Source organism: Sparus aurata, chromosome 17, assembly GCF_900880675.1.
Source record: "Sparus aurata chromosome 17, fSpaAur1.1, whole genome shotgun sequence".
In the NCBI taxonomy this organism is placed as follows: Eukaryota; Metazoa; Chordata; class Actinopteri; order Spariformes; family Sparidae; genus Sparus; species Sparus aurata.
This window is the reverse complement of record NC_044203.1, coordinates 26762449-26787341: the sequence shown is the minus strand read 5'-3', so window position 1 is coordinate 26787341 and position 24893 is coordinate 26762449. Positions and strand designations below refer to the sequence as shown.

At 41.3% G+C, this 24893-nt stretch overlaps 4 protein-coding genes and 1 non-coding gene across 6 annotated transcripts; 3 read left to right on the top strand and 2 right to left on the bottom strand.

The window, feature by feature from the left end:
• Positions 1-86: 86 nt before the first annotated feature.
• smpdl3b (sphingomyelin phosphodiesterase acid like 3B) lies at positions 87-3669 on the bottom strand. The gene is made up of 8 exons (XM_030394173.1): positions 3222-3669; positions 2883-3096; positions 2498-2595; positions 2257-2400; positions 1928-2097; positions 1476-1653; positions 1065-1198; positions 87-903 (listed from the first exon to the last, which is right to left on the bottom strand). The coding sequence occupies exons 1-8, from the start codon at positions 3307-3309 to the stop codon at positions 547-549; spliced, it is 1383 nt and encodes a 460-aa protein (XP_030250033.1). The 5' UTR covers positions 3310-3669; the 3' UTR covers positions 87-546.
• rpa2 (replication protein A2) lies at positions 3027-10506 on the top strand. Of its 2 annotated transcripts, none has more exons than XM_030394179.1 (9): positions 3027-3338; positions 4872-4966; positions 5240-5341; positions 6154-6267; positions 7298-7372; positions 7973-8089; positions 8395-8526; positions 9252-9346; positions 10011-10506. In XM_030394179.1, exons 1-9 carry the CDS (start codon positions 3281-3283, stop codon positions 10096-10098), a joined length of 876 nt encoding a protein of 291 aa, XP_030250039.1. In that variant the 5' UTR covers positions 3027-3280; the 3' UTR covers positions 10099-10506. The 2 variants fall into 2 exon arrangements, with proteins under 2 accessions (XP_030250039.1, XP_030250040.1); XM_030394180.1 differs by lacking the exon at positions 3027-3338 and adding an exon at positions 4494-4657.
• A 61-nt stretch (positions 10507-10567) lies between these two features.
• themis2 (thymocyte selection associated family member 2) lies at positions 10568-20672 on the bottom strand. Its single transcript, XM_030394170.1, has 7 exons — positions 20654-20672; positions 17082-17202; positions 16515-16655; positions 16008-16433; positions 13131-14335; positions 12755-12872; positions 10568-12204 (listed from the first exon to the last, which is right to left on the bottom strand). Exons 2-7 carry the CDS (start codon positions 17182-17184, stop codon positions 12092-12094), a joined length of 2106 nt encoding a protein of 701 aa, XP_030250030.1. The 5' UTR covers positions 17185-17202; positions 20654-20672; the 3' UTR covers positions 10568-12091.
• On the top strand, positions 20194-24790 carry ppp1r8b (protein phosphatase 1, regulatory subunit 8b). Its single transcript, XM_030394178.1, has 7 exons — positions 20194-20300; positions 20835-20895; positions 21246-21399; positions 21786-22003; positions 22327-22471; positions 22704-22768; positions 23071-24790. The coding sequence occupies exons 1-7, from the start codon at positions 20248-20250 to the stop codon at positions 23422-23424; spliced, it is 1050 nt and encodes a 349-aa protein (XP_030250038.1). The 5' UTR covers positions 20194-20247; the 3' UTR covers positions 23425-24790.
• LOC115568167 (small Cajal body-specific RNA 1) lies at positions 20998-21161 on the top strand. The gene has a single exon (XR_003981347.1).
• Positions 24791-24893: the final 103 nt, after the last annotated feature.

The following is a 24893-nucleotide window of genomic DNA, read 5'->3' as shown; positions in this document are numbered from 1 at the left end:
GTAACAGTCTAAATTGTTCCTGCTAAGTTATATGGGCATATAAGTGCAATCGATGTTAATCAACAGATTTACCGTTGCGATAAAACTGGTACTCAAAGTGCATTTATTCTTGCTGTTAGAATAGCATTCAGCTAATAAACGACTGCTTTAGACATTTCTGGTTTTATTATGCAGATACATAAGAATAGAAAGGAAAGCTTCAGGGAGAGAAACACTTTACAAAACTCTGAATTTGACCCAGAACATCACATTTACACAACATATCCTTTTTTTCTCTTGAGCCACATGATTACCACGTAGTTTCTCTAATGACTGGAAATGAGATATTCAACCAGTGCCAATAAACCACGTTAAAGAGGCCGCACCAATCGCAAGATTGCTGAAGCCAAAGGTTGCTTTTTTGCCTGCTTAAGTACATTTAGTGCATGACTCACTCAAATCATAGATGTCATATAATTTAAAACGTGACTGTGAAATATTGTAATTGAAAAAAAAAAAAATATTTACATTACCACAACGCTTGTGATGTTGAATGTCATTTTTTTTTTACCGATTGGCCAACACCAGACTTACAGCCACAGAGAGGACAGGCAGCAACCCGCCAGAAATGGCAGCTGCCCCTGCCAGACACTTATTATACATGTCGAAGTCTACCTCTCTGGCTGCACACACGTGGTCAACACGGCAGTCACTGTCACACTTTGTCAGGTCGTAGCTGACAGAGTTGAAGTCGTAGTACTTCTGTAGGTAGCAGCCATCTTCAGCAATGCGCTCCAGAACCTGATGCATGGAGGCTGGGGAGGCGTCTGGTACTCTGAAGCTCTCTGTGAGGCGATACTCCTTCTCCCAGCGTCCGCGAGCTGCGTTAGCTTGAGTGAGGTTAAGGTAATAGGTGACCACATCCTGAGTGTGTTCAAGCATGTGGTTTAGAAAACAGAAACCAGAACAATAATAGTGTTAAGTGCTTTCATGAGAATGTCACATCAAAATAGACCACACATTGCAGCTTAGAAAAGCCCCTGAATGTATCATAATAGAAATTAAACCAATTGGCCTCGACTTACTTTGACTAGCAGGGTTTGGGTGTCATATTCAAAGACACGGATCCCAGGGTTGTTGGCTCCATCCTTGACTCCAGGAAGTGTTGTTTTCCATGGTGTGACACCTGGGCTGAGGAACATTGCACTGATAGGAGAGCCTGTAGAAAACATAAATTCCTATTATCACAGTATCATGTGTCTAAAGGTAATATTAGATAAGACAGGACACAGGGCATCAGCAGGTCTTTTTGAAAGTCTGAAAATGTCTGAAAAGAGTTCAGTTTTATAGATATTAGTCCTCAAGGGTCCTGGGACAGTCAGTTTAAGCGTCACTGCACATCATAGTCCAGGGTTTGAAAATTTTAAATAAATTAAGTAATCATCAAGTTACCAAGCTTTAGTAGCAGCAGTTGTATTACGACAGTCTGGCCGTACCTGAGTTGTAGAACATTCTGAAGCTATCGGTGTGATGATGGCCAAAGAACTGACCAAGTATGACTGAATGATGCTTCTGAATTAAATCCATGTATCGCTTGTTGAATGAAGGCGTGAACCACGGTTTACTTCTCTTCTTCTCAAAGAAACCTGGAGGAACATGGCCGATGATGTACACCTGGTGGGGAAAACAATTTCAGAGTTAGCCAGCAGTTGGCAGCTCACGTGTTTGCAAGGCGTGGGTTAATTTGGGGTTGAAAAAGAGTGTCCAGTTGTGAAAGTTTTCCATGAAATAATTTCTAACGCAGGGGATGTAAACTGAATGTATTCTTCTTGTTTACCCTGGTAACCAGTGTTAAGAAGAGGAACTAGGTATTTATCCTTGCAGCATTTCCCTGTAGGTTGCAGTTTAATCATGACAGCAAATTTTAAAAGAAGACAAGACGCTTTGCCTTTTCTTTGTTGTTGGCAGCCTCTGTCAGAACCTGGTCCGCCCAGCTAAACTGACCCGCTGGGTCCTCCAAACCCTTGGTAAGCTTGTTCTGGTCATAGTACAGATTTGTGTTGAGCACCAGCATCCTGAAGCCTGTTCGATTTAGCAGCTTTTCTGTGTAATATCCACCTGTGAAAAGAATACAATTGCAGAACATATATGAAAAAAATATATAATTTGTATATTGTAAGCAATTTGTGTCACAGGGTGATTTACTGGTACTTAGGGAAGAAACTGTGTTGGTATCAAAAGAATGAATCTGAAAGTATCACAGGAGGCTCTGTCCACCTTTCTTAAATGTTTCTTGGGACTCTGGTTCCAGCCAGTCCTGCCACATTTCTGCTATCCGATCATACATGTAGTTTGAGGCTGCAGGAAGCTGACTCTTAGGGTGGTAGTCATGGTTGCCCAGGGCAGAGTACACTTTAATGTCTAAAGAAGGGAGGGAATGTAAAGATGTCTTCATTAATATGAATAAATCAAAGAATAGAGCGAATTAAACATTTCCAATGTTCTTTCCACCACTTACTAGGGAAAACCTGGTTGAGAATGTGGGTGAGGTTGCTGATAATGTTGAGCACTTTCTCTTCTCCCAGATCCTCATTGGGCACATGTGGCGTGTCATCTCTGAGAAGCAAAACAAATTGGGGGGAAGTGATGATTTCTTGGGCCCCATTAGAGTTACTCACTAATAGAGTAAGGGTAGTTACAGGCACTGTCATTTCAGTGGGACAATTAGTTCCAAACTGTGTCCCTGACGCATGATATCTCTTTAACCCCCCCCCCCCCCCAAAAAAAAACCACACATTTAAACAGTTATTCTTAAGCAAGCATTTGTCTCTCTGATGATGGACTGTGGGCTCAAAAAGCCAGCATGGCTCATGAAAATGCTACAGTCAGCCTAAAGCACATACCCTGTCCATACGATGAAGTCCGGGTCTGGTAGAATGTCCTTCATGGCATACACAGAGGAGTTAATAAGGTGCCACGGCGAGTCGCAAACATAGTCTCCAAACATCCCCGCATTGGCTGCAGGTCGTTTGCCGCTTGACGCGCACACAAGTTCTGCATTATCTGTCAGTTTGTATGTCGGGTCCCAGTGCTGATCCGTGATGTGCCAGAAGCTGCCTGGATACAAAAAAAAAAGAAAAAACAACAACAACAAAAATGATGCATAATTACGCACGGAAAGGAGTTCCTGATGAGACATTTTGTAAAGTTGTACACTACAGTATGGTATTTTGAATATTTACCTGACAGCGCAGGAGCCTCTTTGAAAAGCAGATAAGAGAGTATCAGCCTGAGTGTGAACATGTCGACGTCTTTGAAGAAAAGAAACATCCGACAGAAGTCAGGTCCAGGTTTGAGAGGTAAGTCTATAAAGGGCAAAAGCGAGATAAGATACAGCTTTTCATGACGCGTCTTTGACCTGTAGGTTGTCCTTTTTTTCCTGCAGGTTCCCTTTATTGTTCAAATTTCAAATATAAAACAATGATTGACAGCCCGTCTTTGGTAGCCTAACATATGCTACACATAATAGAGAAGTCCAATAGTACAATTTATTTAATCAAAAGAAGAAGTAGACGATGTATTAATAGAGTTTTGGCAGCAGGCAGCAAGTGCTGTAACGTTAGAGTCAACAGGCTGTGGCAAAACAACTCTGTATCATGTGAAAAGATTTAAAACAGAGATTGCAACAGTGTCATAGACAATATGTAGGCTATTAATAGGCGACAGATTTGAGATTGCCAAAAAAGGCATCACCAATCCGGGTACTTGAGTGCCTATTTTTTTACGTAGATTATAAAATCAGTTTAACATACTATTACAGTTCACTTGTTTTTAAATGTTTTCAACGACATTTGAATGTAATATATCCTTGAATATAAAAGAGGCAGAACAGGTGCGTATGCTGCCTTCGCGTGACGCTCGTACTTCCTTTAGAACAACTGTAGATAATTGATTTCTTCAAAATTGCTGCAGGAAGCAATTTTCTTTCCAAGCAGTTGAATTGTGACAGTAGCCTATGATGTCAGTCAAGCAACACAACACTTAGAAAGAAGAATTCAGGTTGACATTTAAAGAATTCCCACATTGTTTAAAATTGAGGATTATATCTGCGGTTATTTTAAAGTATACATTCATTCATATGCCTTTTGCTATTTGAGACATTGGGTCTGTGAGGATAACGACATTATCATAACGTCCACACAACAGCTGCAGTGAATGCGGCATAGTGAGACATCTGTGCGCATAATGTTACCAACAGGACTTGAAGGCAGCTTTGGCCACCAAGTTTTATGCCCTGATCAAAGCCTTTCAGGCACTATTTTTCTTTCTCCGCCAACTGCCCCTAATAAGCTTTATGAGCCTGTATTTTGGGTCAGTTGACGAAAACTTATATGAATATGGCCATCGTTGTGAGTTAGAGTAGCTAATTGTTGCGATAAGAAAGCACAGGCTGCCTGACAAGCGAAATGTAGGGCTTAGAAATCGCGATACCCTCTGTGTAGCTTTCGCGGGACTTCTGCTACGCGCATGCGTCGTACATTGAGTTTAGCGCGCGGGAGTACACAAGGAAGAAGCATACAGTACAACTTGTTGCTGTTGTCTCTGTCCCGCGGTGTCATTTACATTTAAGGCCTTATTTTACTAACGTATCAATCAGGGGCCAGCATGTGGAATCAGGGTAAGTGTAACATTCACGCTGTTGTGTTCGTGAAGTTGTCCTGTCAGCGTGTTGACGTGTTGTGGCTGCCGCTAACGTTAGCTTGACTGCTGGCCTCTTTCTTGTTGTGTCTCTGATGCTAACGTCAGTTGGTGAAAATGTGAGTTTTTAACTGGTCAGCATGGAGAACCAACGTCTCCTCATCGCAGCTGTCACTGTCCTTTTTGCTTTTCAGGAGGGTACAATGAGTCGAGCATGGTTGGAGGTTACACTCAGTCTCCTGGAGGCTTTGCATCACCCTCCTTATCCCAGGGAGGAGAGAAGAAAGGGGTTTGTACTTGATTCTGATTTATTCAGAAATCACTGGACACCTAAAATAGATGTACAGCAATATAACTGAGTAAAAAATCAGTCAGAAACAACATATTCCCCACAGTTGAACTCTCATTTAAATGTATTAGGTTTATCAATCTGTGATAATCTTATTCCCTCCTCCCTATTCACAAATGTGTGCAGGTGTTTATGATTAACGTTACTGAAGTACAGGCTGACAGTAGGACAGTAAAGGCACAGCAGTCAACCAAGTGTGTGTTTGTTTTGCAGAGAGCCCGTGCCAATCAGATTATCCCCTGCACAGTGTCACAGCTGATGTCTGCCTCCCAGGCTGATGAGGCCTTCAAAGTAGGAGATGTGGAAGTTGCCCAGGTAAGCTGAAGCAAAGTATGTCTTAGTAATGTTTAGTTATGAAATTGCACTTGGGCTTTAACTTATGCATTTTGGAATGATCAGTTGATCTATGCATATTTTTTGGCTTCTTAAGAAGACATGACAAAAAATATGTTAGAAAGTGGTAAGGGACACTAATCACACCTTCCCTGATGTCATTGAAATGGCCCGTTTTGTCTTAAACCCAAATATATTCAATTTACAACTGTAATCAAAAAGAGAAGGGAGCAAAATTCCAATTTGAAAGCTATAATCTGCTGTCATTATTGTTTGAAAAAAGACTTTAATGATTATTCCAGTATAAAAATTCTTGCTCAACTAATATAACTTGATTTAATATTAATGAATATTTGATTTGATAGATCTTGGGTTCAATTCATCAGCTGCTAGTTACAGCACTAAATTGGGCATAATCTATAGGGGACTTTTATTGAGCTTTTGTGCAAGTCACAACCTCCCAGTGAATTTTCTCTTTGTCAGGCCTAAATATATGGGTAATGTATAAATACTTTCCAGTTGCTCAACAGGGTGTTGACAATGACGAAGGCCACGATGAAAAATGACAATTGGCTATTGTGGGATTAAAGAAAAAAAATACCCCCAAAACCCACAACCTGCATTGATTAGGTATTTTTTCCTGAAGAGAATGAAAGATATTTATTGTCTGATGCCGCATGTAGGAACTCAAGACATGATACACTGCAGCCCATTTGACACCCTTGTATTAAGAATGTCACTGTTTTTATTCCTTGATCTCACTGTTGGATAACGCGTCATGTTTTGTGTCATAGGTTACCATTGTGGGTGTCATCAGGAGCACGGACAAATCCATGACCAACATCCAGTACAAGGTCGATGACATGACAGGTGCTCCCATGGACGTTAAGCAGTGGGTAGACACAGAGGTCAGTGAATGTGATTTCACCATTGCACAAACAATGTCTATATAGTGTGCTGTTGTATTCATCTCAGTCACTAGAGAGAGAAGAAGAGATGCCTTTAAAATACAAACGGGTCATAAAAAAAAAAAAACAATACAGAGAAGGCCACAGTGTTTGTGGTTTCCCTTTATAGGTTGGATTATTTTTGCACATACCATCATTTCAGGGGGTGGCTGTAGCTCAGTGGGTAGAGCTGGTTGACTGGTGATCAGAAGATCGCTGGTTCGAATCCTGGCTCCCCAGGGCAGGACTGAGCTGCATGTCGAAGTATCCTTGAGCAAGATACTGAACCCCAAAGTTGCTCCTGATGTGCAGTTGGCACCTTGTGTGAAGGCAGCCACTGCCATCAGTCCTGCGATGAACTGGCGACTCATCCAGGGTGAACCCTGGCCCACGCCCATAGAGTGAAACTGGATTTGGCCCCAGAAAAGCGGCAACATCCCGCGACCCTCACGGAGAAGCGGAAAAGAAAATGGAACGGAACCATCATTTCAAGTAATAGCTGCAGTTATACTTCCTGACCATAATTTCTGGTTGACAAAGAATATCACTTCTCAACCTCATCATTATTATTTACATGTAAGCCTTTTTTTTGGTTTCCTGCTGCAGCTATTTAACACATTAGATCACAGATATAATAATTATGACAAACATCATAAAATACAGAAGATACAGAAAAAGTTTCTGACCATGTATCAACACATTTGTAATTATCTTTATCTGTTTTCTTCTTCTTTTTAAATATCGCTGGTACTTTTGTAGCTATCAGATGCAGCTATTGCATCGATTTAAACCTGCTGTATTGAAAAGTTGAATACTTTTGACAACTGTAGTGCAATATCTACAAAACATTGCAAGTATGGAGACACTCATACAAGCATTAATTAAGAATGTAAGATGAAGACCCAGAACAAATATGAGATGTCTTAATTATTCCTTTTCAGAAGCAAAGGCATATCTTTATTTGGTAACACTGTTGTTTTGGTTTGTTTAGGACCCCGGTGTGGACAGCACCGTCCTGCCTCCAGGCACATACGTCAAAGTCTCTGGCAATCTGCGATCATTTCAGGTGAGTTTACTGTCCTAAAAATCTTCTCCACACTACCCAGAAACAAAAAGAAGTTTAGCGCTATGATCTTGGCAAGTTTGCATGACAATGTGCAATTGAAGATGCTGGTAGATACGATGATATAACTTTTACATTTACGGCATTAAGCAGATGCTTTTTGGCCAAAGCAACTTGCATACATTCATTCGTAAACTGATGGTGGTGGCTGCCATGCAAGGTGCCTACCAGCACATAAGAAGCAGTTTTGAAATTCGGTATCTTGCCCAAGGACACTTCAACATGCAGAACATGGGAATCATACCAGCACCCTTTCCATAACAAGACACTGGCTCTACCCCTGAGCCACTGCCAACATGTTGTGCTCTGAATGTTTTGAAAGTGTTATTCAGATTTATAGCACATATAACTTGACCTGCCATTTGTCTGAAATGTACTTGTTCCATTTGACACCAACCAACATAGTTTTTGTTTTGTTTCTGAAAAATACACGTACTGCGGTATGAGGAGGTCTTTTTGGAGAAGTCTCACCCATGAAGTTCCTCTGTGCTTTCAGTGGCAGAATGACTGAGTGTGCTTGGGTTCTTTGTCTTCCTGTCTCAGAACCACAGATCTGTTGTAGCGTTCGGCGTCAGGCCCCTGGAGGACATGAATGAAATCACCTCGCACATGCTGGAAGTTGTCCAAGCGCACATGGCACTCGGCAAACCTCAGAGCATGGTGAGAAATTTTAAGCGTTAACCTCAGCAGCCTTCCTGCACGGAAGTCAAGTTTGCTACTAGCTCTGAGTATATTACAAAAGATTGCCTCTTTTATGTCGGTATACATGCCATCACTTTGAAGATACTGATAAACTGCCAACAACACATCAATGTGACTTCGCTGGAGCTGGTTCCTTCATGTGACATTGTTGTTGTGTTCCCGTAACAGAAGATTTCACACGTCTAAGTGTTAATGTTTTAGGAAGTACTATGTGCCATTACCAGGAAATGTGTTAAAAAAGTTACATTTTGTTTCTCTTACAGTCTGGTGGTGTTGGGGGAGGAATGAGCAGTAATGCCACCCCCATGTCGCGGTCGGGCATGGATAACATGGGAGGGAGCTATGCAGGCGCTAACGACATGACAAACAATGGGTTAAGCGCCAACCAGAATCAGGTGAACCAAAATATTCTATGATAAATAAATAGAATTTTATGGGAAAGGGGAATTCTGGGATTTTAAAACCTGGAACCTATATTTACAAGTTTGGCTATGTGCATGATTCATACTGGCAGCCACGACACAGCTGCAATGGCAGCGCATTCCCTAGGAATCATTTCCATAACAAATGAGACTTAAAATAACAACCTTGGCCTGTCGGTAACAAAACAAATACTTTTAGTGGACTTATGGGTTACATTCCAGCTTTTACAGCTGGACAGGTTCCAAAACTGCTGAATAAGTATGAATAATTTACATAAACATGTAAATATAAGGCCACAGTTTGAAAATACCAGAATTTCCGCTTTAATTTATTGACTTTGCAATGAAATTTTTCTTTTCAACCAATGCAACAAAAAAAGCCATAAAATTACAACCTGTTTTTTTTTTTTTCTTTTTACTTTTAAGAGATGAATGTGGACGAGAACATAAACCAGATCTAAAATTTGTCAGTGACCTTTCAAACCAAAGTAATTTTTTTCACATGTGCTCAGACGAAAAGGCACCAGAAAGTCCACAGTCACATACTTCCTGTCCCTCCTCTCTATTAATATGAATTGCATGAAGATAGCGTACTCAGAAGAAGTACAAATGGTTTCACAAAGATTTTCTCACACTGAAGGATCCGTCTGCACACACTGTGTGTGCATGTTTTGATAATTCATTGTTCCTCTCTGAAGGTGCTAAGTTTGATAAGAAGCTGTCCAGACGCACAGGGCATCAGTATCCAAGACCTGAAGCAGAGACTCAGTGGCATAAGTCTGACTGTCATCAAGTAAGAGACATTTGATTTCCAGTCCTTAAAGAATAATCTGTCTGTAAACAAAAAAAATGTTGTGGTTGTTTTAGTAAATTTGGACAGTACACCCTCCTCTCCCTATAAGCTGGAAAGCAGAACTTTAAATTATTGATGTCATTGGGTAAAATTTTTCGAGACGAATAAATTTGTGGTTTGTATTGCGGTCTCAAAGAATTTGTGAGTGCAGCTTGAGAAGCGACAGAAACTCAGCCATGTAAAGCCAACTAAGGTTCATATCCTTTTTACTTATGACTCATAATTTTGACATTAGCTGGCTTGACTACAGATATCCTAAGTGTTCACTCTTAGCTTAATATGTTTAAGATAATCTGTTGCATGCTGCCTCAACCCAGAATTTAACTTCCTAAAGAACATTGTGCAACAAACACAACAGAATGAGTAGCCCTAGTGATCAACAGAACATTGTTAAACTGAACACTTTACAGGAAGTCCCAACAGTTTGCAGTTGTTTTTCTCACCATTGACCAACAGTGTCAGTTGTGTATCTGTCAAAGATAGTGAAAGTCAGACATCTCAGACTGTGTAATAAGCTGGAAAGTGTTATTTGCACTGCTTGAGGTTTATGTTAAAGGTGTAATAATAAGTGCTTTGAATTAACTATCAATATTTCTATTAACAGACAAGCAGTGGAGTTTCTAAGCAATGAAGGTCACATCTTTTCCACCATCGACGAAGACCACTACAAATCTACAGACAATGATGATTAAACGCCTTCACCTTCCAAGCACCTTTGGAGTTACTTGTGTGTATTTAACCTGACACAAATCATTAGCACAGGTGTTCTAAAAGGAAAACTTGTCTGACCTTGGTAATTCCATAAGGCTGAGTAAAATCCTTTTCTCTTTTGGTATTGTGGTTCATGTTAACTGAAAAGCACAAGGGTCAGGGTTCTGAGAACTTTGGTTCACACATCCTTTATTCCTGAACTCACTTCTGCTTTGCAAGTCCCAAAGGTGTTGCTGATTAAGAAGCTGTTGTTAGCAGTAAATACTGTTGTTCTGTATTCGCCTCCTCTCTTTTGTAAAGCATTTTGTAATTTTAAACACTTGGAATTAGTCAATTTATTTTTTTCTGTGTATCTTAAGTCTGCTAACATTAAAAGATTATACAAAACACAGTGGGGTCATCTACCAGGATATGTTTTGTTTTATAATGTGCTCATAGACGACGAACAAGTAATTTATTAAAATTTATTACGAGTTAAGAACAGAAATACTTCATGTATGTGTGAGTTCCACCCTTAGCTGCTAGACACCACAAACTGAATTTAGCATCTTCTCAATTCACAATACATGTTTGTCTTCGCTTGACTGTGTCCATCTGTTGCAAACACAGTTGAGTGGGCCTGATGTAGAAATGCAAGCAACGTCTGTCTGGGTCCCGATAATGTACATACTAAAAAGGGTATTAATAAAATATGAATATATTTAATACAAAGTCCATTACAAGTCAAAATTACTTACAGAATGGTTGTGATTTATATAATGGTTACAACCTTAAAAAAAAACTGGACATGGTGCACAAAATGAACTTACACATTCTCAGACAAGAAAAGATGCAAAACCTACATTCACTTTTATGAGAAAACGGACAATCCACAGTACTCAGTTGCAAAGTAGTAGTCCACTAATTCAATGATAAATAAACAATACATGTGTATGTATAGTGTGACACAAAGTTCAGCACCTTTTCATACTCTCAGATCATCAGTTTGCTGTGACAGCTGGAGGAAGTTCTGCTACTGCTTGCGTGACAATTCTTGGCCACGCAAGAAGTCGTCTTTGTGGTTTAGACTGTTTAGTCTGCCAGTAAAGACTAGTTTGAGCTTTTTTTGTTTAGAGTTTGCATAAATGCTATAGGAGTTTGACATGCATTAGATTCCTGTACAATCAAATCAAATCTATTATTACCCTTGCAAAGCTTATAAATGTGCATTTTTTTTGAGCCAGCAATTTTTTTGATGCATCTCTGGTAATTTTTTTTTAAGGCTGTTTACTGTGTCATAGTAGGCTACATACTGTAATTGCACAATAAAATGGTATTGTAGAGAAAAGTCCATAACACCATAAAGTTGGATCAACTATTTGCTGACGAGTTTGAACAAAAAGTATGAAGGTACTGTCGTATTTTAACAAAATACTACAACGACAAGGGTAGTATTTGTCCAATAGAAGTTTGAGGGTACTGTATGAAGCCCATATACAGACACCTGCAGTCCCGCAGAGTAAAGTGGTCTTAGCGAGATGAATGGTTGGAGGGGTTTCGCTGACCACATGAGAAGCCGTGGGGATGATGTCATCCCCCCACGCTTTAGCCATAGTGTACATGAGCGTGCTGGTAGAGCGTCTGATAAAAAAAACAAGGTGACAGATTTATCAAAACGCACTTCTGTACTGTGTCACCACCAAGCAAGAGCTGTGGATCTCCCAACAGTCTTATATATTAGCAATATCTTGTCAGGGAATTTGCAGTTGAATAATTTCATATCTGACTTAAATATCTAACCAGTTTATTTCCAGCGTCTATTTTTAATGCAGGAGCTCATGAACAGATTGTGAGAGTCCCGCAATACCAGATTATCCCCTATGTACACCGGTGTAACATTCAAGATGGGGGGGAGCTTGAAAAAAATGCAAACTGTGTGAATTCAGTTCCCACCGCCTGCATGTGATGCTTTGTCGCTGCAGCCGAACGTCACTTTCAGTAGAACATGACGTTCTCTTGTGCTGCCTTCACCATCGACAACAAAGTCTCGTCCACAGTCTCGTAGTCATGGTCGCTGTCCGAGTCTACTTCAACTTCACACGACGGTGCTGCGGAGAGATAGAAGGGTTTGGTTCTATTAATTAGTAAGTGTTTTAATTTTGCATATTTTCTTATTTTTTTACCATTTTATTTAAAAATAAATAAATAAATAAAAAATAATAATATGCAGTGCAGGAAGTGTGTGTGTGTGTGTGTGTGTGTGTGTGTGTATGAAGGCTAAGTAACACACACACACACACACACACACACACACTCTCTGTCCTGGGGCTATGAATACTCACTGAAGCACCAAATGTGTATAATCCACAACAGAAAATAGTCCCCCCATAAAAGCCCCATGTGCGCCTGCTTGAGTGACATTTGCTAAAAACTATAGTGCCCCAGTTTTCGATTAACTATTTGGGACTTTTTTTCAAATATTTAAACAGGAAGTGGTATTAATGGGCTTAGTACTGTGTGTTACAGGCAGGGAGGGAAACGGTAAAGTCCTGTGAATTCGTTAGCAATGATAAAACTGTAGGTTAACAGAAGAACAATTCTCTAAAATGTTGTCTGGTTACAAAACCCGCGCGATACAGTCTGCAGAGAGAGCCTCACCTTTTTTCTTCGGCTCCTCCATTTTCACGTATGTGTTCGGCAGGGCCTTGCCTAACGTCTTGTCGGCCCCTGAGTGCTTTCGGGGTACAATGGGTGGAGGCTCGTCATCTAAAATAGCCTGCATGATAAGACGAAAAGGAAGAAACGCTCAGTTCTGTAACTGACGTCAACACCATAATAAAAAAGAGGAAACATTGTTGTTTTTTTTGCATACTTCAATACTTCTAGCCGGTTTGTGATTTCCTGAAAGTGACACTTTGAGAAAATGCGTTCACACTTTTAACAGAGCCGTGACACAAATACATGTTCAAATTGAGCCAGTGAGGTCCTAATTAGCTCTGGGTACAACAATATGTGCTGCAAAAGCTGTACTTACCGGAGGGGGAGGAGCTGGAGGCCTCTTTTTGCTATTCAGAGTCAGATCAGATAACTTTTTGGTCGGGGCGCTCTTGTCGGGCCGCTGTTTGGACGCTTTCTTCGAGGCTTTCGACGAAGATTTTTTGCAAGACACCGAAGACGACAGGTTTCGCTTCGGTGGCCGGGGCGGAGGGGCTGCGTCTGAGCTCTCCTGCTTGCGGAATTCATAAAAGAACGTGTCGGTCACCTCAGTAACTCTGTCCACGTGGCACTCAGGTGGTTCACCACTGGGCCATGGCAGGGGGTCCGTGGTGAAAGCGACAGACATAGAGAGCCACCGGGTTGGGACCTCGAAACATTGGTCTGGCCTGTGTGGGAAGCTCACCTGGACGATGGGCTCTAACATAGCCGCCTCTATTCTGAGACATGCAAACGCGGCCAGTGGATCGGTCTCCACCTCTGTATCACGGCTCACCACTTTCACATCGAGCGGCAAACTAAAGTCCTTCCCCAAGTCTCTGAGTTTGTACTTCTTCTTATCTTTCAGCACCTCGCAAAAGTGACCCTGCATGTACAGAGGCAGAAGAACTTCCTGCCTCTCCTCGTCCTGCTTGACCTCCTCTTCGTCATCGTCATCATCGTCCCCATCGTCCGGCTCTGGGAGATGATGACACAAAAGAGCCTCGACGGACTGCTTCTGCGCAGTGGGGCTCTCACAGGGCAACTCCATCCTTTCGCAGCGGACAACCTCCAGCTGGTCCCCCACGCTGAGGCCAGGCAGGCCCTCCTCCTCGACCTCCTCACAGTTCCTCATCACGCTGACCTTCAGACCCGGCGCCTGCATTGATGCCACGTAGAGCTCATACACTGAATTAAACTCTCTCGGCCGCCTACGGAATCGCCCGCCGTATTGGTGAGAAACCAGGAAGTACTGCTGTGCCTTTCTGCTCTTCAAGCTGGATAACAAAATCATGGCTGAGGTTCCTTTCTTGTGGACAACCAGCTGGCTCCTCTTGCTAAGTTCTGGCAGCCAGCTGCACTTGAACAGAGAGCGAGTGTCCGGGCCTTCCAGGACGTTCACCACTGCAGGGAAGGATTCATCGGGCTGGGAGAGGACCTCTGGCAGACTGAGCGGGGTCACAAACTTCACGTCCTGACAGAGCTCAGTGACATCCACCACATCCACCTCCAGGCTGGACGGAAACTTCAATATATTCTTCCTCACTGTACAAAAACATGAGAGCAATGATGTTAGAAAAATGGAGTAGAGGCACAAAATGAGATCCCTTGACAAATCTTTTTGTCAAGGGTATTACCAGTAAAGAATAACAAAAGAACAATACAACAAACAATGTAAAAATACTCTCACATACAAATTCTGATTCCAGAAAAAACAAACAGCAATATCATCATCATCAAAATGAAACTGTACTTTACTCAGAACTAAAAGTACTTATGCAGAAAAACGGTCCCTGTGAGTGTTAGATTACAAAATATCAGTGGTTCTCAAACATTTTTTGGCATGCTCACCTTCAGGAGCCAAAACAGTTCATGCCTCACCCCAAGAACTTTCTCAATCAGTAACAGTCCCGTTTTCCATTTTCAAGAAGGGCTGGGAATGTTTGGAATTTTATCAGAGCATTTCGACCTCATGAACCAGGGTCTAAATTAAGTCCCGGGTCATTATTTTACTTTTTAAAAAGTTCCCCTCTCTCAAAAAATTAAAAGAAATCTGGGAATGGGTTAGGGGTTAGGGTTAGGGTTAGAGGGTTAGGGTACTCACATCATTTTATGTAGTTTTTGTGAATGAATTGTAATTAATTTATGCGTAAACAAACTAAGTAAACAAACTCTCTGCGTTTTCTCGGCTGAATAAACAAGCTGACCTTAAAGGGCGACACAATTTCTTACTGTTTTACTTTGTGTATATTTGGCGGACCCTGCCACTCTTCTAGCTTCAAACAGTGTTCTGGGGACCTTATTTGTTCTGAGAACAGCTTGTTTATTCACTTATAAAGGAAGGAGATGAATATCCCTGAGTTTGTATTATTACCCTCATCAATATTTTAAATATTCAAATTCTGAGTTTAAAAACCTGTCATTGTGCCCCTTTAATCTGTAACAAATCATCATATTTTTTGTTTTGGGTGTGGAATCTTAATCTGCACACAAATAATATCTCTTCACTGGGGAATAAACGTTGTGGTTAACATTCAGTATTTGCCTCTCAAATGTAGTGACGTATATACATATATATTTTTTTTTAAAAAGCCTAAACGGGAAACACTTTTTCACACTATTCAACCCCATAGCAGTGGAAAGTCTGCTGATGTTTCATAGTCCACAAGACATTTCTGGAGCTGCTCAGCAAAACAGTGTTGCAGCATTCTCCCAAACAACTGAAGCAGATGAAAACAATGGCTAATAGTGTCTGAAAGCGAGGTCCCACATTGATTTGAAAAGACTTCATTGACACCCTTTCGTAAGAAAAAATCCTCACTGTAGCCTGCACCACGTCCGAGGTGGGTGCCTGACCTTCTCATCAGGGGTGCAAATAACTTTTTTATTTTTTTATTTTTTTATCAATTAGGGATGTGTATGAGCTGTTTGAGACAGTTTGTGCTCCAGAGATATTTTTCTTTGACTCTGAAAACTGTGAGTAGATAGTGGCTGGATTTTCATTTATGGGTGAATTTATCCTTTAAGTACTTACAAATTGCAGAGCAGTACTTGAGTAAGTTAAAAGTCAAATTCCCTGGTCATTTACACACAAAATACAGGGTTATATAATTCTTAATTGTGTGTTAATATGTAAGAAGAATAACCATTTTAAATGTAAGATGCAGATAACTTAAAATCCTTTTACAATAACATTTTAAAAGCGGGTTTTGCTCACAGTTCATGATGGCGTTGACCTGGTGTATTGGACTGAGGACAAGGGGACGCTGACACTTGTTGGTGTTTTCGAAGCGAAACTTTCGACTGCGCAGGCCAGGAGAGGACATGATCTCCTTCAGCGTGAAGCACTCCTTGCTCTCACACTCAATGAAGTCCCCGCGTGTTGAAAGGGGGATTAACACCTCAGCAGAGACTTCCTGTTGTCCTTGAACGTGGCATCGCACCAGGTCCTCCTCACCCTCACGCTGCTCTATGGAGAGCACTGTCAGAGCTCTCCCGGCCCCCAGCGTGACATTGTCTAAGGTCATCTTGGAGCGGCTGGTGAAAGTGAAGGGGAGGCAGGTCTCCAGGCCCACGGGCCTCATGCTCATCATCTCCTCGACTGTGCTGAACGGCATCTCATCCGGAACAACCTTGAACAAACCTGAGAGACAGCAACAAGTTTCAGTGGTCAGCTACGAGACAAACTCAGCTCAGATTGTTCTTGTCTACAGCTCAGACCGACCTGTGTGGTTGATGGGGAGCTCAAACTTCTCATTGTTGCTCAGGTCTTCAAGGCAAACTGACAGCAGCTCGAGGCCGATGACCTTTATGAGATCGCCAGTAGAGAAGCTCACTTCACTTCCAGATATTTCATACACTGAGCCTGAAAGAGAAAGTAATAAAATAAAGTGTACTGAGTAAAGAGGGAACAAAACACCAAGATCAACATTTAGCATTGATTGGATAGATGAAGCATTAATCAAATCAGCTCTCATTTCTCTGAACTGGAACACAATCTTACCCACTCAAATACAAAGTACCTCTAAGCACAGTCTTATTTGGCCTCAATAACGTGTGATCTGGGATAAATACTCAAACCTAGACATGTAACGATCTGCAAAACTGGGACACAATCTTATGTACAGGAAAACAAGACAAAATGTATACTTTATAGATACAAACGTATGCGACAGACACAATACAGACATCCAGACACGTAATCTCTCCAGATAACCTCCAGTCTCTTCAGCTCTATCCTCATCTACGCTCGCAATTTCAGCCCGCAATGAATAAAGTCATAAAGGCCCACCTTGGAAGTACACTCCAGAGCAAACTTGCAGAATTTTGGGCAGACAAGTGTCGTCCAACGATGCGATGAACTGCTGAAGGGGCAGAGCAGTCTCGCCTGCCATCGCTGCTGCCTCCGTGAGCTGCGACCAAAAATGAAGGCAGACGGCAAATGACAAGAGCAGCATAAATGGGGGATGCTTTGTGAGTCAGAAAACCACAAAACTGAATGAGGAAGTCACAGGAGCAGTTTGCACAATGCTTGCATTCACAGACGGAGGCCGAGCGATACGACTTGGGCCTGGTTATTATACTGAGAAGTCATAAGAAAAAGACGATGTCTGCGCAGAGGTTCTGTTAAATGATTGCATCCCAAATTCTTGATTTGCTATCACTCCAAGAAATCGATCAAGACACTTAGGTATATGCCTTTATAAGGAAATGGGTCACATTTTGCCTGTGTGTGTGTGTGTGTGTGTGTGTGAAGTCAATGCGGGAAGTGAAAATATTGCATTGTGCACACAACATTCCTGAGGGATTACATACTCCTCTCTCAAAGGGACAAAAATCAATTATCCTGCAAAAATTTTACAAAATCCTGAAGATCCAAAAGGCCCTAGTCTTGATTTTGCATGCATGTAGGTGGACAACTTGGTCTCCTTTGGTCCGGCCAAGCACAAAGTTTATGTGTCACAAAATAACTGTGTAGAAAGATCACACAGCTCTGAATATGGTATATCCCCCTGCACGTCACACAGCCAGACAATAACAATAATGTTGCAAACTTGACAGGAAGGACAAACATTTTGCGCCAACAGGAAAGGGTTCCCTCGGCTCTTCCTCTTCAGTCACCCTTCTCTCCAATCATATTCTCGTCCCAGTGACCTTAAAAACCACGTGAGACACTCTTCCTACAGGGCGTTTACCTTGTCTTTTTTCTTTCACACGCACTGTATGAAAAGAAAAAGGCAGCACCCTCACTTCCTCCTACTGATCTGCACTGTCAAATAAAACCAAGCAACCTCCCACCTCTGTAACATGACAAGGCAGCCCCTCAGCTTCTGACAAACCCGCAAATCTTTCCAAATGAGCCCTGCAACGGCCTAAAATATCAGAGACCCCCCCCCCCCCCCCCCCCCCGTCTTTCCATGATCCAACTCAGTAATGAACACGTTGACTCATGATGAGAAAGTGTAAAAATCTGCTTTTCAAGGCACCTCAGTAGGAGCAAGGCCCAAGCAAACAAGTATAAACCCCTGAGAACCTGTGTTGTTAGGGCTCTTAACAATCACTCTCCACAACAACATGGACAAGATACATTTCAAAAACACTTTCAGACAAAATTAAGACTGGTGGATATGGTTCACTCAGCTGCCAAAAAAAAGAATGGTAAGGTATTTGAGGGGGGGGGGGGGGGGGGGGGGGGACTGGGGATGATTTCAACAATATTGATTTTGATGTTATTACTCAAAAACCTCTTGAACTATTTGGATACAGTTTGTATGTAGGTAACCTACATGTGTGCTCTACTTGTTAACAGCCATCAATTATGTCTACAAGCAACGGTAGAGTCACAGGCAGAGGATTGTAACAACACCTATAATACCTTTTTTATAAATACCAAGGACAACTATAAACATCCAAGAGTATAGCTATAGATAAAAACAATTTAATCTCCAGCAAACAATTAATTCAAGGTAAAATTTAAAGTTCCTTTGTAGAAAAATGCAGAATTTTTGAGTTGTATAGTATAAGACATTGATTGACTGTTTTTTGGACCTTTCTCGAGTTTCTTGTTCTGTATCATTTCTGATTGGTGCATCGTTTAAAATCAGTACAAATTAAATGGCTTTAAACAGTCTGAAACCAATGCTACACACTGAAGTGTGTTTACAGGTTTCGGGGTGTGCTACTACATGTGTGAAAGAAATAGTTTTTAAAGTTTCCAGCACTGTTGGACTCATTATGGACAGATTAGAAAGAAATAATCAGAGCTATCACCTGCTTTGTTCCACCCATTCTTCCTTTTGAAAATGCAGTGGTTACATTACCCACAATTTACATTTAGATTTAGGAGCATTTAGCAGACGCTTTTGTCCAAAGCAACTTAATAATAAATACATTTGTCACAAGAAAGAAGCCACAAGAAAGAAGCCACAATACATCACCGTTGATAGAATAAAAAAGAAAAAAACAACAATTGTCACACCCTCATCTGAGCATCATAGCTGCTATTTATTAAGGACACTCTGAGTGCATAAGTGCTATGATTTAAGTGCTACGGGGGAGTCATGCTACTTGGGGTAGAGGTGAAGTCTGAACAAATGAGCTGTGAGTCTTTTGCGGAAGATGCCTGTCATTTTATCAGATTAAATGCAACTTCCTCAAGTTGACTGGGTTTCAATACTAAGGCTGCAAGTGCCATAAAAAAAAGACAAATGGTTGAAAATATGCAGACCTTTAGCCAGAATGGAAGCATGTAAAGTTGAAACCACTGATGAAGATTTTAAAAGCTCTTTTAAACTCTTTTGGTAGCAACTGAATCCTGCTCCCCAAACTGAGAAGCAACAGATTTACCTACAGGGTTATACCAAGTATAACACATTATAACGAGGGTAAATAGACGTTAAATAGACAGGCTATTTAAGTAAAATTGATTTTAATTGAAGTTACCCTGCTGGCTTGAAACACTGAAGGTGACATTTGACAAAAGATATCAAATTCTGGCAAACAGAAAGAAAATCAAATCTAGACAGATTTAAGGTGATCGAAAGGTTAAAAATACAGCAGAGTATTAGAAAACCCTCATACCCCAAAACATTTGAAAGAAAGTTATCATCACACACCATGTGCACACTGAGTTTAGACAATAGACATCAAGTTAACTTTGCTATTTCACCACAATCACAGTGCTTTTGGGTCAGATACGTGGGAGCTGAGGACACCTTGTGGTCTTTCAAGGAGCTGAATGTTGTTCCAGTTCGCTGTAAGTTGTTCGATGTTAGAAAAATGAGAGCATGATAACTTTGCACTATTTCAGTCAACGTTGTCATAAAGGATTTTGCTGCTTTCATTCGGGGGTCTAATTCTGATCTAACTAACGCGTGTGGGTCGTAAGACTACAACTCCCACAAGCCCGAGGTGACGCTTACCCAACGTGCAGCGCGGCATCGGGTAGATGAGGCAAGATGGCGACTAAAATAAGCAAAGAGAGTCCCCCTCCTTTTGATTGTCCATCATGGTGAGCAAATGCACATGTTAGAGTTGTAGCCGTGTGTCCGTAATGCAATGCCGGATGCAGATAAGCAATGCGACATTCATCCATTTATATAAAGACCTTTACTCGGAGAGAAACGTGCAGTTACTGTAGCTAACGTTCGCAACTAGCTAGCATGCTAACGCTAACCCCGTTAACGTTGCCATTAATTCACAGCCGCCCGTGGGGTGTTTTTCTCGTTTTTTCCAGAAGATTCGTCACGTATTTAATTTTGAGTGTGCCGCTTATGAAGAGCAGGCCTTCAGTGATGTAGACAAGCTACGTGAACATGTTAAGCCTATGTTTTCATCGCTCTTGACGAATGAAGTAAACGTTACCTTATGCTGACTGTGTAGGGTCCGTCCTAGCAGCACTTGCTTTTATGAATAACCCATTCAGCAATATCAGAGAAACAAAGCAAGGATATTCATTCTTCACTGGCAATGATAACGTTTGCATGAATGCTCGAAATGTGGACTGCATGGATGTTTAAGACGTCGCAAAACTGTTTTCTTTCAGGGCAGGCAAGCCGCCCCCGGGGCTCCATCTAGACGTGATGAAGGGAGACAAACTGATGGAGGTAATTGGAAGATTGGAAATGTTACTTAAGGACACGGTGGCCTTACTGTATGCTTGTGTTGAAACATGTACTTGGTACTATTGTGGGATGTAAGCGAGTGGAACGCACCAGATACTAGCCTGACAGTCTACTTCGTCCCAGATGTCTTGCACACTGGGATTTTCTATGGCTGCATGGGTTCAGACGGTGCGAGAACAACATCAGCCCCGAGATTTAAGCTTTTCAGTGGGAAGCATCACTGTTGAGTTATGGCTCAGGGCACAGAAGCATTGCAGACTGTTTGCAGACCATTTTTGCCCACCAGTTGTTTCAATCAACACAATTCACTGAAACTGTCTCTCCCTTTTTAGAAACTGATCATAGATGAAAAGAAGTACTACCTGTTCGGGAGGAACCCCGACTGGTGTGACTTCACCATCGACCATCAGTCATGCTCGCGCGTCCACGCTGCCCTGGTCTACCACAAACATCTAAAAAGGGTCTTTCTCATAGACCTCAACAGCAGTAAGACATTACTCACAGTCACACCCATATACTCATTTTATGTTTTAGACTGCAAAGGGTTGCCACATATGCTATCAACCCAAAATGATTAGTTGTTTAATAAGTCAGTGAGGCACAAGCTGCCAGTATTACCTTCAACTATTTATTCTGGTTACCACAGAATGATATTACGTCACCCACAGCCATCTTCATACTCGAAAGCTTCAGATAATTTGTAACTGTATGCTACAAGTAATATCAATGGAAATAAAATGATAAACCACATAATAAGAAGTCCAGAAGGAACTAATAATGAAAAGTTAAGTTCCTTAACATTGTAACATGTGAAAAACGATAAACAACCTGTCCCAACATGTGCAAACCTCATTTGATTGTCATTGTTTTAGCACACGGTACTTTCCTCGGGCACATCCGCCTGGAGGCACACAAGCCTCAGCAGGTTCCCATAGACTCTACAATATCTTTTGGGGCCTCGACGCGAACCTACACCATCAGAGAGAAACCGCAAACTCAAGGCACCGCTGGCACAGGAGACAGTAAGACGGGAGACGATGAGGAGCTGAAAGGACTGCTTGGGCTTCCAGAGGAGGAGACAGAGCTCGAGGTTCATTTAGTTTCTTGATAACCGCTTATAGTTGTTTTTATAAATATGTTTTTGTAGTTTAATATTTTGTTTAAATTCACAGAAATCTTAAATTGCAAGGCAAGAAATGCACTGTCAGAGTTTTCAGGAACATAACTTTAACACAAGATCTAGTGATTACATGACCTATTAATTAACAAGTATTTGTGTTAACTTTACCTTCAGTTCTATGACCTGTTATTCTCCTGTTTATTCTGGTATATTCTTGTGTTGTAAAGACATAATATCTTCACATCAATGCAACCACATTTAACATGTTTTTCTTTTTGTCTGCATCCTGCCAGAACCTGACAGAGTTCAACACAGCTCACAACAAGCGCATCTCCCTTCTCACCATTGAGGAGGGCAACCTGGAAATCCAGAGGCCTAAGAGGAAACGGAGGAACTCGAGGGTTACCTTCAATGAAGAGGACTCCATCATTAATCCAGGTACAAACCAAAGTCAAGGCAGTGTTACAGAAAACTCAAAGAAACACCCATACTGTAAAAGAACTTGTTTTGACTGACTGTGCCAAACCAAGCTATTTTTGTTGGAGATTGGTGTCATTTGTAAGTGGTTCATTTGTAATTACAATATTCTTAAGTGAAAATGCCACAGCATGTAATTGTGAAGGAAACAACCTGCACTCAACAATAATACTTGAATTTTGAATACTTGCAGAGGACATAGACCCTTCAGTTGGACGCTTTAGAAATATGGTGCAGACTGCTGTTATCCCCATCAAGGTAAGCGCTGGTCATTTAATTCAAAATGACTCTAATTTATTTGAGATATTTCAGTCTACAAAGTATTACTGTGTGTTGAGCAGTTTGGTCACAGTGCAATGTATAAGTAAAGTAATAACTGGTCCTGTGTGGCTCACTGTATTCTCAGAATAATCAAAACCAAGGAGTGTTCTCGTACAGTGTTGTTTAGCACTCCGTTAATTAGTAGTGGGTTAGGTGTTTGATATGCAGAGGTAGCGAAGGTTTAACGTCAGCGGTTAAATGTATGACGTGAAGTTAATACACTGTCATCCCTGCTGCAGAAACGCAGATCAGAGGGCCAAAACACGTTGGGTCTTGACGACCTGACATCGAAACGCATGCACGGCTACAGCTTGAGCAGCGGTCTCTATGGGGACTTGCCACCCACCAGTCATGAGAACCAGCCGACAGGAGCTCCGGGAGGTGCTGCTATGCAGGGAGGGCTTCCTCTGCCTTTCCCGAATCCCGCACCAGAGGTGGACCTGGCCCCGGAGGCTCCCCAGCCCCCTGTCACCCTCAACCCCACCCCTGTCACGGCCCCCTATCTACCAGAGACCCACAACGAGCCACGCAAAAAGAAGTACGCCAAAGAAGCTTGGCCGGGCAAGAAACCCACCCCTTCACTGCTCATCTGATCAGTTTCGTAACACTGCTGACTCTCAGGTTACCAGCAGATACATCAGGGACTGTGACCTGGCAGATGTGGAGTTAATCACTTCTCATTTTATTTTTTATTTGTTGCGTTACTCACCGTCATCACGAAAAGGCCACACACGATGTCCCTTCGGTCTGCCGCAAGATATCATCTCTGTAACCAAGCAGCAGTTGATAAGTCAGCCAGAAAAGAGCAGAATCGTGTCGACTGCAAACTAAAATACCAGTGAAGACTTGGCAGTAACAGGCTTACGTGGATATGTTGGGTCACTGAGTTATGTTTTTGATGTGGTGGATGTAAGGTTTGATTTTTTTTTTTTTTTCTTTTCTACTAAACATGTTTGAACATTTTTTTTTCCACTCCTTTTAGTAATCTCATAAAGCTGTTAAACAGATGGCAAAACAAGTACTTTTATACAAGATATTTTAGTGTGAGAAGTCGTGGAAAGTCAGAGAATCGTGACATGAGGTCAGTTTCTATAAAAAACACAGGGCTGCTTTTTATTTTGAAAAACCTATTGATATAATGTGATCAAGTGTTTTACTCACTGAAACATTTCTATTGCGTTGGTTAGACCAAGATAACATCAACTGAAGTGTCTTGTACTACCCACAGGCCACTAGATGGTGACTTGTGCACAAAAGTTAAGAGTCTTGAAGTTTGGCTGCAGTCTCGCAGGTACCATTTTTTTTTTTATGGCCTGTTGCACTAATCTGTTTAAGGCATCCCATGAAAGTGGTGCTGCAGTTATTCATTTGGATTCTCCTAAAAATAAAAGCCATCTTCTCTGTCCAAACTGTGTTTATCATATATGTCTTTTTGGCATTTTCCCAGTATATTGAATTTTAATGGTTGGCCATTTTACAGTTTTCTATGTTGGAAATGAATCGGACTGTTAAGTTTGAGACACAATATGGCAGAACTGGAATGGCAACACAGTAAGAAATATTACCTTTGCTACAAAATAAAACATTTGTAAAAACAGAAAGGTTTGGTTCAGTATGTTTCAATGGTTACGTAGCTTGTTAACATTTTTTACACGCAACCAAGTACAGTGACGTTTATACAGAAACGTTTATTGTTTAGATTTTGTTTGCCCCAGACTGACTTGAGACATAGGAAACTGGCTTTGCACAGAAGCAGAAAAACATAAGCCAGGTCAAACGAGAAATGAGCAGGCGTAACTTCTAATTGGTTGATACAGAGTTTAATCTGGCTCCGAAATCAAACACAGATGAGGTGTTAAAACTTTTACAAAATGAGCTGGTGACTTTTGACAATGTGGCCGTGTGGTATTTTGTAATCATATGACTGTAAATAAAAAATGAATAACTTTTGACTCATAACTTTTTGTACAGTTCTTTTACATAAACAATGCCCCTGCTGTGATATTATCACATTATGGTGTGTTTACAGTACTACTGCATAGGTGAAAAAAAAGTGGTTTGA

Bases quoted from the DNA above. Each gene is read 5' to 3' on its own strand.
- themis2 (XM_030394170.1), bottom strand. From the start codon at position 17,184: ATGGCAGGCGAGACTGCTCTGCCCCTTCAGCAGTTCATCGCATCGTTG. The intron at 14,336-16,007 runs GTGAGCAAAACC...GTTTTTGTACAG, and splicing joins GGTCAACGCCATCATGAACT to TGAGGAAGAATATATTGAAG. The intron at 12,205-12,754 runs GTGAGGCTCTCT...ATCTCTCCGCAG, and splicing joins GGAGGAGCCGAAGAAAAAAG to CACCGTCGTGTGAAGTTGAA.
- smpdl3b (XM_030394173.1), bottom strand. From the start codon at position 3,309: ATGTTTCTTTTCTTCAAAGACGTCGACATGTTCACACTCAGGCTGATA. The intron at 2,401-2,497 runs GTAAGTGGTGGA...TCCCTTCTTTAG, and splicing joins TCTCAACCAGGTTTTCCCTA to ACATTAAAGTGTACTCTGCC. The intron at 2,098-2,256 runs GTGGACAGAGCC...TTCTTTTCACAG, and splicing joins CCAAGAAACATTTAAGAAAG to GTGGATATTACACAGAAAAG.
- ppp1r8b (XM_030394178.1), top strand. From the start codon at position 20,248: ATGGCGACTAAAATAAGCAAAGAGAGTCCCCCTCCTTTTGATTGTCCA. The intron at 20,301-20,834 runs GTGAGCAAATGC...GTTTTCTTTCAG, and splicing joins CCTTTTGATTGTCCATCATG to GGCAGGCAAGCCGCCCCCGG. The intron at 21,400-21,785 runs GTAAGACATTAC...TCATTGTTTTAG, and splicing joins TCTCATAGACCTCAACAGCA to CACACGGTACTTTCCTCGGG.
- rpa2 (XM_030394179.1), top strand. From the start codon at position 3,281: ATGTCGACGTCTTTGAAGAAAAGAAACATCCGACAGAAGTCAGGTCCA. The intron at 7,373-7,972 runs GTGAGTTTACTG...TTCCTGTCTCAG, and splicing joins GCAATCTGCGATCATTTCAG to AACCACAGATCTGTTGTAGC. The intron at 8,090-8,394 runs GTGAGAAATTTT...TTTCTCTTACAG, and splicing joins TCGGCAAACCTCAGAGCATG to TCTGGTGGTGTTGGGGGAGG.